Source organism: Pteropus medius, unplaced genomic scaffold, assembly GCF_902729225.1.
Source record: "Pteropus medius unplaced genomic scaffold, Ma_sr-lr_union100, whole genome shotgun sequence".
Lineage (NCBI taxonomy): Eukaryota > Metazoa > Chordata > Mammalia > Chiroptera > Pteropodidae > Pteropus > Pteropus medius.
The window spans coordinates 11119913-11135667 of record NW_024344370.1 but is presented as its reverse complement, the minus strand read 5'-3'; the positions used below and the strand labels follow the sequence as shown (position 1 = coordinate 11135667).

Below are 15755 nucleotides of genomic sequence, written 5' to 3'. Positions count from 1 at the left end.
TTTGCTTTTAAAATATAATTCTTTGATTGAACAAATTTGGCTGGGGAAAAATAATATAATAATCTCAAAAAATTATATTAAGAAAAAATATTAAATATGGAAAGATGTTAAATGAAAAAATCGAAAGACAAGGACAGATTAAGCAATGTCTCATAAAACTGTTTTGGATTGTTTTCTTGTATTTAGAGAGAACAAACTTATAGGAAATATTTGGTAATTGTTATAAAAATTGCACTGCTCTATATATTTCATTGTGAGCCAATACTTTCCTACTCAAGACTTTTAACATAATAATGAGTAAAAACCAAGTAATACAAATACTCATTAGAATGCTAAATTAGAATAAAATCTTATTTAAAATAGAATGTCTACTTAAACCTTCTGTCTTATGCTTATCTGCTCTTCTATACTTATCTTCCATGGCAATTTGCTGAAACCTAGAGCTCTAGTTTTGGGGTACAACGTAAGGGCCAAAACAAGGATTTAATTTTTTTAAAAAGGCAGTGGTACTTAAATAAAATGGAACAGTAGAAACATCCTAACTAGTCAGTAAGCTGGGTTTACATCAAAGCTCTATGTTAAAAGCTATGTGAGTCACCTTAAATCTGAACCTTAATTTTCTCCTCTATAAATGGGAATACCTGTTGTACTATTTCATAGGATTGTTTTGAATACTTTCTAAGACACTATGGAAGCAAAATTTTAGAATGCTCTACAAACACTCTTTTAACATTACAGGTAGTTCTCCCTTATCGGCGGGGGTATATATTCCGAGAAACCCCCAGTGGATGACTGAAACTAGAATGGTACCAAATCCTATTTTTTTCCTATACTTACATACATTTTCCTTTTAAAGGAAGCACTTCATGGCTTCTCTTTGGCACATCTGAATTGTCAGCATCACTACTCTTGTGATTTCGGGTCATTATTAACCAAAATAATGGTTACTTGAACACAAGCACTGCAATACTTCAAGAGTTGATCTGATAACCGAGGGGGCTACTAAGTGATTAACAGGCAGGTAGCATATACAGTGTGGATATGCTGGACCAAGGGATGATTCACATCCATAAGTGGAACAGCTACTCAGAACAGTATACAACTGAATATTTATGAAATGTTTATTTCTGGAATTTCTCATTTAATATTTTCAGAGCACAAATGACTGCAGGTAACTGAAACTTCGGAAAGTGAAACCATCGATAAGGTGGGGTACTACTGCATTAGTATCTTTACCTCAGGAAAAAATTATAAACAATCTGTTCTTAAACACTGTTAAAATTTTGCAACCCTATTGATCTATTTGCTCTGCACCTTGGCTATGTTGTCCAAACAATGTGAGTGGGTGCCTAATGACACTTTTGCTCAGAAAAATAAAAGGAGCAGATTGGATTAAAAGCTGTTTTTCAAAAACGCTATTAATTAAGGTGAAGCTCTGACTTTTAGGACTAAAAAAAGGTTGCTATAAAGGAGAGAATAAAGGTTGTATATATGAAGTCAACACAAAATGAACCATGACATAAATAACCACAGTATAATTAGCATCAGGTAAAATTAGATCATTCTTTCATATGAAAATTCAAGAAATAAAAATATATATGAAAAGAACATGCATTAGATTTGCTATTACATAAAAGGAAACTTTAATTTCATCCAATCAATGTGTTCTATGAACCAACTGATGAAGACATTATTACAAACCTATTGTCACTTAAGTTGATGACTTTTAATTTTTCCATATCACCCATTTCCTCAGGCAGTGTCTCAAGTTTATTGGAATGAAGAAACAATACAGTTATATTTTTCCAGCTGCCAATCTGAAAGAGAAACATAAAAGTGGGTATTAAAAATTTATCCTACAGCTTAACAGACATAAGTAAAATATCATTTTTAAAAGTTATGAAAAACACTCTTCTCATTTATAAAAGAAATTATATTTTCCCTTTTCAATTATTAATTTTCATGAAGAAAAGTAGGTACCTCTTGTAAATCAATATAGCTAATAGTTACTCAGAAAATAAAAGGTTTAGTTACACAATTATTTCTGAAAGAAAATAAAACCACAGTAGATAGCTATAATAAATAGATAAAAATAAAAATTCAAAACAAATTTAAAATACAATACCTCTGGGGGTAACTGTTGTAAGTAATTATGATCTGCTGCAAAAGTTCTTATATTAGTAAGCTGCCCAACAGATGAAGGCAAAGCCTCGACTTCATTGAAGCTACAATCCAGTTCTTCTATTGATATTAACCTTTAATTAAGAAAGAAAACATACATTTAAAAAAATATTTCCTATTATGATTCAAAACTTAGGAACACATGAACATTTAAACTTGACTTTAACAAAACTAGCAAAAATTCCATCTCCACTAAGATAAACTTCACCATGAAAAATCTGCCTGTTTTTATTACAAATGTACCCAACCTATAAACAATTGCTTATCTGAATGTTTATAAAATCTCCTTTAGATGCTATTTATGCAATTATCTGAAAATATATGACATGCTAAACTGAAAGTAAATTTTCTTGTTCTATTAATTCACAAAAATCTTACCCTCCTATAGAGTCTGGTAGAAACATTAATTGATTTTCATCTATTTTAAGAGTCGTTACATTCTTCAATGAACCTATTGAGGAAAGAAATAACACACAGTTTTCCAAGTCTGAACTAGAAGCAAATCGACCAACAGTCAATGGAGCACATATTATTACATTTGAAATGAATCATACAGAACTTCCTTAAGGAATCTATATAAAAGGGACACTACACCAACCCTATCACTCTTTATTCCCTTACCCTGTATTTTCAATTTTTACCTACATTATCCCTTCTTAACATTAGTGTATATTAATATACTTAACCTCCACTAAAATGCAAGTTTCATAAGAGAAGGAACTTTTTGTCTGCTTTGTTCACTGCCGTAGTCCTGCTCCTTAAAACAATGTATGGCACAGTAAAAACACAAATACAAACTTGTGGTATCAATGGATTAAAGAAATGGTAATATGAAGGTAGTTTTCATAGGTATATAACAAACTGTTCTATGTATTCCATGTATACTAAATACTAAATACAATGAAGTTTAATTTAAAATTAAAAGTGCTGAATAAATTATTGTAGAATTTGTAAAATGTAACCTGAACTAAATCAAATACGTAATTCAACTGAAAAAAAAGCAAAAATAATGTTTGGTCTTTATATTTAAATATCATGAAGATGCCAAAATTTAAGTTTTTTGGTTCTTTAATCAAAAAAATTCAATTTCCTTAATGGATCATCAGACAAGCATCTAGACAAATACAGACTCTCACAGGATTTGCAAAAACTGGTCTATTTTCTTGTCTTTGAGTATAAAATGAAGTAAGACTGAAAAAAGTTATCAGATAAGGGCTATGGTTCAATAATTAAACCAAGTTTAGATTAATTTACCTCTCTTTTATTAAAAAGTTTTTTACAGTGATAAAAATGACATTTCCTTAAAGAAAAATACAGTAATGTCAACAAAAGAATAAGTTATATTACTGATCACAGTAGAAAAAAATCAAATGAGATCTGTGATTGTAGCAGTACAGTAAAACTCTCATAACAAATCAAGCAATAGCAAAAAAATTCTCAGATATTACATTAGTAAAAATTAATTATATGAATTAGGAAGCAATACAAACCAATAGTCTCAGGCAGTTGTTGAAGTGAATTGCTTGATAATAGGAGGTCCTGCAGGTTTTCACATGCCGAAATTCCTTCCTCAACCATTTCAATATTATTTTTAGAAACATCCAAATATGTGAGCTGTTTTAAACTACCAATAAACTATAAATAAAAAAAGGAAATCTAATGACTATCAGCAGTAATTTGTAAAAAGTTTAGGCAATAATCTAATATCAAGTTTTAACTTATAATTAAATGTTTATATGAGAAAAAAGACTCAGATTCTTTTAAAAAGCCATTAGTAATGTATTCAGTAATAAAGCTAAAAGCTCCTACTAATTTTAGCTCAGCACAGTGGCAATGGACACATACTTTTTTGGGTGAACTCAGCTATCCATCATCGGCTAGGGAGATAATACATACAGGGATTCTAACACAAAGTAAATTAGGATATAAAGTCAACTGCAACCACTGAGAAAGACATACTCCATGTATTAAAGAGAGACCATTTTATAAAAGTTAATAATGGAAATTTTTAATCAAGCATGTGTTGACAGTAAATATATATATAACTTGTTTCTAATGGTAATAATAATAAATATCCAACTTTTTACTAATTAAAAGTAATTCAAAAATGTACAATTCATAAAACTGCAAAAAATACAAAGCAATAAGTAAAGCTATTAAAAACTTGATTTACATACCCCTGGAATAAAAGTCAGTCTATTACCATCCATCCAAAATTCTTTCAATCCACTTAGTTGCTCAAGTACTTCAGGCTGTTTGGATAAAAAGGAAGAGGTGAGAATCCAACTATTTCCTTAAATGTCTTTATTTGGCAAATAATTCCCTGGAAATTTCTAATGATAACTTTTAGTTTGAAAATTTTTAAAAAGCGGGGGGGAACAGAGTCAATACTCAAGCCTTCCTACCTTTTTAGTTATTATAACACTATTATTAAAGGAGAACTCAAAGACAGACATTCTCTAATAGTAGATTGCACAAAATGCATTTAAGCTTTTGGTTCCATAATAAGCTCAAGTATTTATATTAATAAAAAAATGAAAATAAGGACTATTGCTTTCAAGATTACAGTAAAAAGATAATGTCAACCATTATCTGTAAAAGATGAAGACTTTCAGAAAAAAGATGGAGGAAAAAACTGGACAACATACATCTTATATGTGTAACAAACAATAAGGAAAGTAAACCAAGCAATAATTACATGGTAAGCAAATTCTGTTATTTTAAACTCCCAGCAATTACATGGTAAAATATTAATTTATAATGTGGTACTGAAGACCACAATATTAAAGAGTTGCAGTGGACCTTGATATTCAGGGAAAATTTGATCTTGGGTATTTGCTCTTGAAGGCTCTTCTGAATGTATCCTTCAAAAATATTTTTGTTACTCCATAAACCTGTGTCCGATCAATGACACTGTAATGGCATAGAGTACCAACATATCTAATCACCATAACAACATGAGTGATACATAAAAGGAATACCATTCGGATTTACTGTTAACATACAAATATAGGTAAGACTTCTAGGTGCAGCTTAGATTAAAAGAAATTTTCTTTTGTGCTTTATCTGATTTAATTCTCGTGGTAAGTTTTCTATAAATGTATAATGTTAAAAGACCAAAATGGTCCAAAAACTAATGATTCTGAATGCTGCTCCGAGTCATAAAAATTAACAATGATTAAGAATTTTCAAAGTTAATATGGAAATAGATTAATACATATAAAATATTGATAAAGTAGAATAGCTAGATAATTAAAGCACAAAATATGTATTTTTTCACAAGCAGTAAAACCTTCCACAACATACAATAAAAGCCATAAAAAAAAATATTTATTTATTTAATTGAAGAAATGATTTAAATTATTTTCTCCCCGTCTATCTCTCTGATTATCTATTTATTTAGTGAGCAAATGTACAATACTGTATTATAAATACAGTATATAAATGTATTATCCGTAGGGCAATCATGCAGCCAGCCGATAGTGCTAAAAAATTGTTCTTAAGACTATCATTTAGAATCTACCACAATTAAAAAAAACAAACTTGTAAACATAATGTAAAAATTTTAATGATGATATCTGATTAATAAATTCTTCTTCAAAAATATATCTAGCTCATTTCCTGAGTTCTCTTGGAATGATGACTAACGCCAAAAAACTGCTTACATACTCCTTTTTCTTTTTCATTCGGCATCAAAGTATATGTTACACACAAGGCAAAAACACAGTCTAAAGGTCTCACTACCAACTCAAAAAAAAATTTAAGAGTTGTTTCAATCAGTGTTTTTCCTTTAGCTATTAAGTAAAATTATAGAGAAGAATTTTATCATTGAATAAATTCCTAAGCAATAACCCCAGGAGTTATTTTTGACTCACAAGTAGTACTTCTCTGATGGATTTTAGTCTGATTTTCCCTTATGACCTCTTGAACTTAGTTATTTTTTTCCATGGGTTTCTCATTAATTTAACATTTTACCCTCACTCCTGTCAGATCTTTCTATCTGGTTAAATTGCTCTGTTAAGAACTTTTATATCTTGTCTCTCAAAAATGTGTATATCTCTTTACCCAACCTATACTTTAAAATGCAGAGAATACATTAGTTTTCACATTTCGTTCATGATGATATATAAGACGTGGATAGTGAGATTGGTGAGAACTTACCACTTCTGTGAATTCATTACTTCCCAAATCCAGTCTTTCCAGTTGGGTCAGTCTATTCATGGTTCTGTGCACAATGGATTAATAAAGAATTAAGTAGACAAAAATATCAATTACATGGAAGCTTCAAAATTAACAATGTAAAACATTCTCCTGTAATGTCTAATGTAATGGCTTTCACGTTGACAAAATAAAAATAAATTTCTACGAAAAGAAGCCATCATACGGTTATGCCTTGCTTAACAATGGGGACATGTTCCAAGAAATGCATCGTTAGGTGATTTCCTTGTTTGAACATCACAGAGTGCACTTCCAACACCTAGATGGTTCAGCCTACTACACACCTCGGCTATATGGCACAGCTAAGGCTACAGCGTGTTACTGTATTGAATACTGTAGGCAACTGTACTACAATGGTAAGTATTTGTATATCTAAACATATCTAAACACAGAAAAGTGAGAAAATACAGTACAAAAAATCAAGTGTGTGCACATATATGTGCATATTCCACTATCTCTGGAAATTTAACATATTACAAGTAGTGAGTAAAATAAAAACTCACTTAAAATGTTTTTCTGGCTTTTCAGTGAAAAAAATATAACACATATCATAATTGTAATGTCACTATATTACTGACCTAACATTAGAGGAAGCTAATTTTCCCGAACCCTTTCATTTTAAATATACCATTCTATCATCTCACACCAATTTCAATTTTTCTCAAAGCTGATTTAACTTAGATTTATTGAGTGTCTGTTCTCAGGTACTATGAGGTACTATAATTGCACTTTCCTTACTCAAATCTCTTTGTCCAGAAAACTCATGTCAGTTCTAGTATGCTTTATAACAAAAAAAAAGGTGTTTCCAAGATCTTTCTCAAGAAATATCAGATGCTATGATATTTAATTCCCAGGTTTATGCTATATCAGGTGGACATTTCAGAAAAGTAAAGAGGGCTGTGAGGAGGGGAGAAGACTGAAAGAAGAAAACATAATCTTATTTTTCTTAATGTAATATTCTTATGACAAGATAAAGAGAAAATTCATATCTAGCGATTAAACACTGTATCAACAAGGGTAAGTTATAGAAGAGGGTATGAAAAAGAAAAACAATGTATCAGAAAAATTCAATTACAAATAACACTCTTAGAAAGTTAAATTTTAAAACTGATTTAGGAAAATGTGAATGACACATATATGCAATAAAAAAAGGAAATATCTTGTAGAGTTTGAAAAAAGCATCTCCATCTCAACTCACTGTAGCTTAATACTGGCAACTTTGATCCTACTCATATGCCTCAAAAATTTAAGACACAAAATTTCATTTTTTCATTTTCCTTTCATCTTCAAGTCTTTTCATTTAAGACCCAGTTTTCTACTTCAAGGAGATAGTAGAAACAATATCCTTCAAATTTCTTCTTGTTTACCTCTAAAATTCTTTTGTATTTCACTCATTTTTATCATCTCCTATCTCAGAGGAAAAATACACATCCTTTGTGTGCTTCATACTGTGCCCTCCAGTATTAAGATGGCATTAAATTTCACTTTACATATCTAAAAACAGCTTTCCCACTGCTCTAACCTTTGATCATAAAAAGGTTCACTCACATAGGCTGAATGCACATGACTTTATACTTTGTGAAGTCTCGAAGTTTTTAATCTTAAGTTTTAAAAAGCAGGAAAGAATATTTGCAAATTTGAAATTAAAGAGTTAAAATAATTAGTTACAATAAGTAAATTACTTATAAAATCAGATAGACTATATTAATTGTAGGCTATTTCAGTAAACAATTTACATTTTGGTTATTCAAATCACTTAAAAAAGTCAAGTTTTGAGCTAAAGAGTCATCACTGCCAGTATCAAATCTGTAAAATATTTAAACCTTTTGAATTTTATATGGATAATTCCATTTTAACTAATACTCACAACCATCACTATAAACTTTGATCATTCCTAACGGAACAATTACTCAGCTAATACAGAATGTCTTTCATAAATCAAAACTAGATACCTCTTTGCCCTTAAAGATTTACAGTCAAGCGCTGAGGAGGGGAGAATACAAGTGCATGTGCACATGGTATATATGTTGGTCAGGTAAGAGAGTGAAATGTATAAAAAAAATTAGACTAATGTGGTAAATATCATAATCCTTATAAATAAGATGCCATAGAAGTTGAGTAAACAGAACAACTAACTCCTAGGGAACTGAGATGCTTCCCTGAAGAGGTAACAAATAACTTGATAATTACAACCGGAGTCAGCACACTTTTCAGTATAGGGCCAGAGAGTAAATATATTAGCCTTTGCATATAATCTGTTACAACTTCTCTACTCTAACACTGTGGAGTAAAAGCAGCCATAGAAAATATGTAAATGAATAAATGTGGTGCTACTGAAACTTTACTTACAAAAATAGGCAGTGGGTGAGCCAAATTTAACCACAGACTATAGTCTGACAATGCTCAACTGTAAAAAATGTAGCAATGAACTCAAGGTGTTTTAAGACATTTTTTCAATAAATGGACACAAACTACAAAGTGCAATTTGAGTTTGTAGATCTGTTTTAGTTTTATCTTGGACTTCCATCTCCTCTGGTTGCTAGCTTACCAACAGGGGGCCCTCCACTTCATTTCTAATATACCATAGACGACAAAACCAGACAAGCCCTTAGAACTATAGTTAACAGAATTCACATGAAGACCCTTTGGATCTTTCTAATGTGTACTCTGTAAGAGCTCTAGTAATGAACTGAGACCTTTATTTGGGACTCATGGGCTTTATATACTTATTATTTTGACTTTGGAACTCATAAGTCTGAGTTCCAAAGAGCTGTGAAATTATTATTAAACATCAAACACAGATACATGGATTTTTATATCGAACACCACGAATGTCTTTTAAAATAATTTGCATTCATATTTTTGATATTAAAAAGTTAACATTGCTGATCGTGGAAGCTTAGCAGGGTCAGGCCTGGTTAGTACTTGGATGGGAGACCACCTAGGAAGACCAGGTGCTGCAGGTGTTAAATAAACAAACAAACAAACAAACAAATAAAAATTAACATTTCTTTAATGACTTAATTAAAAATTATAAACTAAATTTTAGAAAGGATAACACCTTTACTTACTTTGGCAACATTTTCAACTGGTTTTCTCTAAGTTCTAATATCTGGAGTTTAATCAATCTGCAAAACAAAAAAACAAATCAAGCATCTATGACAAAGACAAGGAATTTTAATAATAAGTTAACGTCATACTCTAAAATTTTAAAGCAACCAATATTTACTGTGTAATTACAATGTGGGAATACTGTACACAGGAATACAAAGTAATACACAGGAATACAAAGTAATACAAAGGAAGAAAATATTTTTAAAATTACACAGGAATACAAAGTAATACACAGGAATTTAAAATTACACAGGAATACAAATTACACAGGAATACAAAGTAATACAAAGGAAGAAAATATTTTTGCTCAGAATCAGTTGGGGTGGGGGCAGAGTAAACACTTCCAGACATATTCAAAGAACAAAATGATTGTCCCTAAATTTCAAACCCACAGCACTTCATGCCTCTTTGCGAAAATACCTCCCAAAATTATTAGTCATTAATAGATTGAAGAATAATAATCCAACTGTACAGGAAAACATAAAGGAACACAAAGAGACACACGGAAAAGGAAAAATCCTCTGGCACTTCAGTGATGCACATTCCAGTAAGTTCAGAGGAAAAATGAGCAGATGGTACGAAGGTAACTAATGTTACAACAGCAATCATATTACAATATATAAATGTATCAAATCAATGTTGTTTACCTTTAACTTACACGATGTTAAGTGTCAAATATATTTCAATAAAAAATAAAAAGTGGTCCAAATGCCAGATACAGAAGAGAAATCTGACAAGTACATGAGTTCTATATATGTGTGTATATGTATATATATATATACTACATGCATATAAATATATAAAGTATGATAATGTAGCTTCCACAAGTCATTAGGCTGCAAAAATGCCCAGAATTCTTTTTTCTTATTGAAACATAATTGACATTAATATTCAGGTGTACAACATAATGATTTGATATTTGTATATACTGCGAAATGACCACCAGAATAAGTCTAGTTAACATCCATCACCATACATAATAAAAATTTTTTTGATAACTTTTAAGATATAATTTCGAATATACAATACAGCATTATTAACTATAGTCACCATGCTGTACATTATGTCACCATGACTTACTTATTTTGTAACTGAAGTTTGTACCTTTTTACCACCTTCATCCATTTAATCCACCCTCACCTTCCACACACACCTCACACATATCCCTGGCAACCACCAATCAATCTGTTCTCTGTATCTATGAGCTTGGGATTTTTGTTTTGTTTTGTTTTAAGATTCCACATATAAGTGAGACCATATGGCATTTGTCTTTATTTTTAGACAAAAAGATGACTATAAAAATAGCATGTAGTTAGATAGCACTTCCTCTAGCAATTAATTTAAATACAATAATAATTTGATACCTAGTACTGATTCATTTATTGATTCATCTTTTCATTTAAAAGAATTACTCAGGGACTATGACAAGAACTGTTCTCGTTCAGATTTGCAGGCGTTGGGGTAGGAGGGAAGAGCAATAAGGTGGACCCCAGAAACGCATTTTCATTTCTTCAGAATTCTGATTTTAGTGAAGACAGATATACCAATAATTAGATAATTTTCAAATGTGCTGACTACAGCATTACTTTTTTCAAATATACGGAAATTACCCTCCCTCCCTATTTAAACTCTCTAGTTTTTGCATACTTTAAAAACCAATTCGAGACTTAAATTACTTTTTCCTTTTAAATTTTCACTGCTTATTTACTTGAAAAAATAAATTCAAAGTCAAAATAACAAGCTCTGAAGAACTATAAAAATAATTACAAAAGAAGAGCCTATGAAACTGTAATTAATAGTATTACTGAAGCAACTTACAGTTTTTTAAACTTTAAAAGAGGTAGGTAACAAGAAAAGGTTTTAGAAGAAGCTATAATTTACCTGCCAAAATTAGCTGGCAAGAACTCAAGAAAAGCGTCATTCAGATATAACTGGGTTAGGTTTAACAGCTGAGAAAATCCATCGGGAAGCCTATATAAAATATACCAAAATTTAAATTAAATTCACACACACAATTTGTCTCATTAAAATATCTAAGAATTTGTCTAACCAACACACACATTCTTAACACATAACAGTCACCTCTTTACTAAGTAATTCTCAAATTGAAATTTGCCTTTTGTATCAATGAGCCATAATACACAGAAATGCATTTAGAAGACATAACTATGACATCCTCAGGAACTACTGAAATTTGCCTTATCTAACATTGATCCAAAGGACTAGAAAAGAAATTCTAAACCTTGACAATATTGACTTTGGGGTCTGAATAATTCTTTGTTATGAGGAGGGTATCTTCTGCATTGTTGGACATTTAGCAACCCTGGCCTCTACGTGCTAAAAGCGAGTAGAGTAGCACCACCTACATCACAGGCTGTGAAAAACCAAAAATGTCTCCAGCATTTATTTACCAAATAAACTTTGAGGGTAAAATAGTCTCCATTTGAGAAACATCGGTTTAGATAATTTTCAATGTCAACATCTGGACCCTAAATAATCAAATAAAGACTGTATAATTTTATAATGAGGATAAGATAAAAAATTGAAAGATATTTTAAGGCCATCTAAAAACCTATAAGTATTAGCTTTACTTTTTTCCCCTCTGACTTATGCAACAAATTACAGATCTAGAACTTGATGCTACAGCAATATTTTCAGATGAAGATGTAACAACATCAGTACGTTTGTCCCATATTTTATCAAGTGCAAACATTTCCTGTAGTAAGGCACATCAATGACTTTCTTTCTCCCCTATGACACATTCCTCTGTCTTCCATGGCAAGTGAAGCAATGCTATGTTTAGAAAAACTCATTAAATACAGTATTATAATATGTGAAAGCTGGTTTCGACTTAGCTATACTAAGTTGTTTAACTCTATTCATCTTTTGCTTCACTGCTTCACTTTTTCAAAGTTTAACACCTTTGGTACCAGGAAAATGTTCTGTTTATAGCCATACGCCTCTGGTATATGGTGTATCCAACTACATAGTTCTTCCTTCTTTATTGTTTTTCCCTTCTTGACCTTTCGGTTTCTTATTTCAAATATTATTTCTTTTATTCCAATATTTTCAAAAGTTTAAGCATGTCACACATTTGATTTGCAAGTGAAGACTTTCTTGTGCAAGTAACAATGAATGAGGAGACCTGGATTTAGTATCATTTTTTGACATTAACTACCTGTGAGACCTGGAGCAAAACACTTGCATTATCTGTCTGGATGTCAAATTTACTTCTGCAAAATATGGGGTTAGAAAGATTATTTAAAAGATTGCTTTTAAATCTAAAACTGCAATTTTATATAGAAAGTAATATTCTTTTACTATTTCATAGCTGTAATATTCTACTACCATTCATAGTTTCATAGTTATTCACAAAAGAAATATAATTCAACAAAGAAGAACTTACTTGGAAATAGGGTTTACACTGGCTTCCACAATTGTTAAAACTTTACAATTTTTTATATTTTCTGGAAACTCTTGTATTCCTAAAATATGAACAAATAATTAATGATCAAATGTAAAGAATTTATTACAGAGGACAAAATAATAGCAATATTAATACTTGTATACCTTGCAGAATGGAAATTTACGAACTAGGCAGGATCTACATAAACTGACACCACTAATGTACACCAAACAGAACTACCTCCACAATTTTTTCCTTGCATCTTTTGTTCACTGGCCTCTTTCTAAGTGCTAATTATCTTGATTAGTTTTACTCTCCTTTCCTTCTCTTAGCTTTTCTAAAAATTAGTGCTTTCTGTGATGATGTTGAGGACACAAAACATAGGATTCTGTCTGTCTCTCACATAAAAAGAGGCATACTTTTGTAATTCTGGGCTCCAGATTGAGCTGGCCCCTAATATATATATAATGACAAAGCTGAAGATACTAATATATATATAATGACAAAGCTGAAGATAGGTGAAAAATCTACATCACATATGCCAGTGGCTATGTCTGAAGGCAGTTGCTGACCAATATTTTTTTAAATATCAGAAAAAAGTTGCGATAAGTCAAATAACAGCAAAATTTCTAAGCACTTAATTTTTATTTCTACAACTTGTCTCAATGAAAATATAGTAACAGTAATTTGTCAACAAGCAACAATCTATACACGAACTTTAAGTAGCATTGTTGTAATCTAAGGAAATGCCAATTAATAACTTTTTATATACATTCCAAAACTTCTGTGTTTTTAAGACGCATTCCTCCACTAACATCCTATGATTATTCAAGAGTTGACACTAGAAGATCATTTAAGTCTCTTCCAATTTCACTTAGATTTCTAAGTAAGCAAGTTCACCACAATGCCAAGTATAGAATTTCAGGTGATTAAAAGTAAGTAATGCAAAATCACTAACTGGCAAATGCAGCAATAACTGTTCAGTCAAAACTCGTCAATGAATGCTAAAATTAGTGGGTAAAAAAATGTTGAGAAACAGATTAGTATGGTTTCAAAGTTTCACATCCAAACGATACTATTAAGAGGGAAAAGGTAACTTTACAGAGAATTCTCACAGGAACTATAACCTTAAATTGCTTTAAAGTTAGCATCACCAGTCAACATCATTATCATGTAACACCTAACCTGAGATGCACTGAGAAGGGATCCAATATTTTATTCTTGCCAAAAACACAGAACCTTAATTTAATCACAAGTGATCATTAAATGAACCCAAACACGAGAAATTCTAACTGTCCAGTAATCTTCAAAACCGTCGAGGTAAAAAACAAACAAAAAACAAAACAAACAAACAAAAATGAAGGAAGAATGAAGAACTACCTACATAAGAAGAGACCCAGGAGACCTGACTGTGAATATCTAAACCTCCGCTTGCTCTTCTTCCTCTTCTTCCTCCTCCCACTACACATACACGTGAACTGGGAAAATCTGAATAAGACTGGGGGACTGTATCAATGTCAGTATCTATATTGTTCTGTAACATTGCAAAATGCTACCATTAAGAAACTAGGTAACAGGTACATAGGACCGTACATAGGACCACGCTATAACTTTTCTTATAACTGCATATGAATCTATAATTATCTCAATAAAAATTTAAAAAGTATGTCTCAATGATTCCTTAAGGGTTTATTGTTATTAAAAATTCAATTTCTCTAACAGTTTCAAGATAATTCATTTTTAAAAATTTCAGTTTTAGGAACTTTTACATTTGCTGAAATTTTGTGGCATTCATGTAAATCTTCAAATCAGGAACTATAAACACTGACGGTTACAAATGATATTAAGACATTGTTGTTAGCTGTTATTTTTTCTTAAGTGTGAAAATAGTAAAGTAGTTTCATCTTGAAATACTCATGTATGAACAGTTATCTGTGATTTGCTTTAAAATAATCAGAGGTGGCAAAGTAGGAGGCATAGAAGAAACTACAACATATTGGGTAAATGTTGAAGCTGGTTAATAGGTATATCAGGTTTATTATATTATTCTCTCTACTTATACAAATGCTTGAAATATTCCACTATAAAAGATTACCACTTTTCAGTCACTACGAACACAGAGATAATAGCGATAACATTATTAAAAGAAAAGGACTTTAAAACAGCTATTGCTCTTAAATGGAACAAAATGAACATGATCGGGAGGAAAAGGTTAAATGTAAAAAATAAAGGGAAACTTTACAAATGAAAAATACAATATCCAAATGAAAAATGCGTGGGACAGGATTAAAATAAGATTAGATACTGAAGGAAAAAAGTTCAGCTAGCCAGAAGACATGGCAACAGAAACTAGCCAATCTGAAGCATAGGGGGAAAATAGAATTTTAAAATGTGAACAAAACCCAGTGATACATGAGACAATATCAATTACTAATATACATTAGTATTTTTACCTATCTTTAGAAGGTTGTTTACCAGTCACCAGTAAGAATACAAGCTCTTTGAGGGGAGAACCTTTGCCTCTTTTGTTCGCTAATGGACTAGGACATGGCCCACAGTTATCAATGTCACCAGATATCTCCAAATTCCTTTCCAGGGTAACAATACCAATTTTCGTACTACAAAACCTGAGTATACATATTGTTGTTGACATCTGATGTCTTTACTTTTCGCTAATTAAAGGGGCTGAACTTCACCAGGAATAGAAATATAAAATCAGATATTTTTCTGATATTTTCTAGTGATACGGAATATATTTTCATATATTTACTAATAATTTTTATTTTTCCTTTGTATTCACTGTTTACTGCACTTTCCAATTTACTACAATTACTTA

At 30.9% G+C, this 15755-nt stretch overlaps 1 protein-coding gene across 12 annotated transcripts in view; it reads right to left on the bottom strand.

The window, feature by feature from the left end:
• The window catches only part of ERBIN (erbb2 interacting protein), a 93184-nt gene that overhangs the window by 31643 nt on the left and 45786 nt on the right, over positions 1-15755 (bottom strand). For all 12 annotated transcript variants that reach the window (XM_039870078.1, XM_039870090.1, XM_039870079.1 and 9 more), the window contains 9 exons: positions 12920-12998; positions 11395-11484; positions 9471-9527; positions 6343-6406; positions 4359-4433; positions 3672-3816; positions 2560-2632; positions 2126-2255; positions 1702-1817 (listed from right to left, as the gene is read on the bottom strand). In XM_039870078.1, the coding sequence (XP_039726012.1) occupies positions 1702-1817; positions 2126-2255; positions 2560-2632; positions 3672-3816; positions 4359-4433; positions 6343-6406; positions 9471-9527; positions 11395-11484; positions 12920-12998 (829 nt within the window). The remainder of the gene's footprint in view (positions 1-1701; positions 1818-2125; positions 2256-2559; positions 2633-3671; positions 3817-4358; positions 4434-6342; positions 6407-9470; positions 9528-11394; positions 11485-12919; positions 12999-15755) is intronic.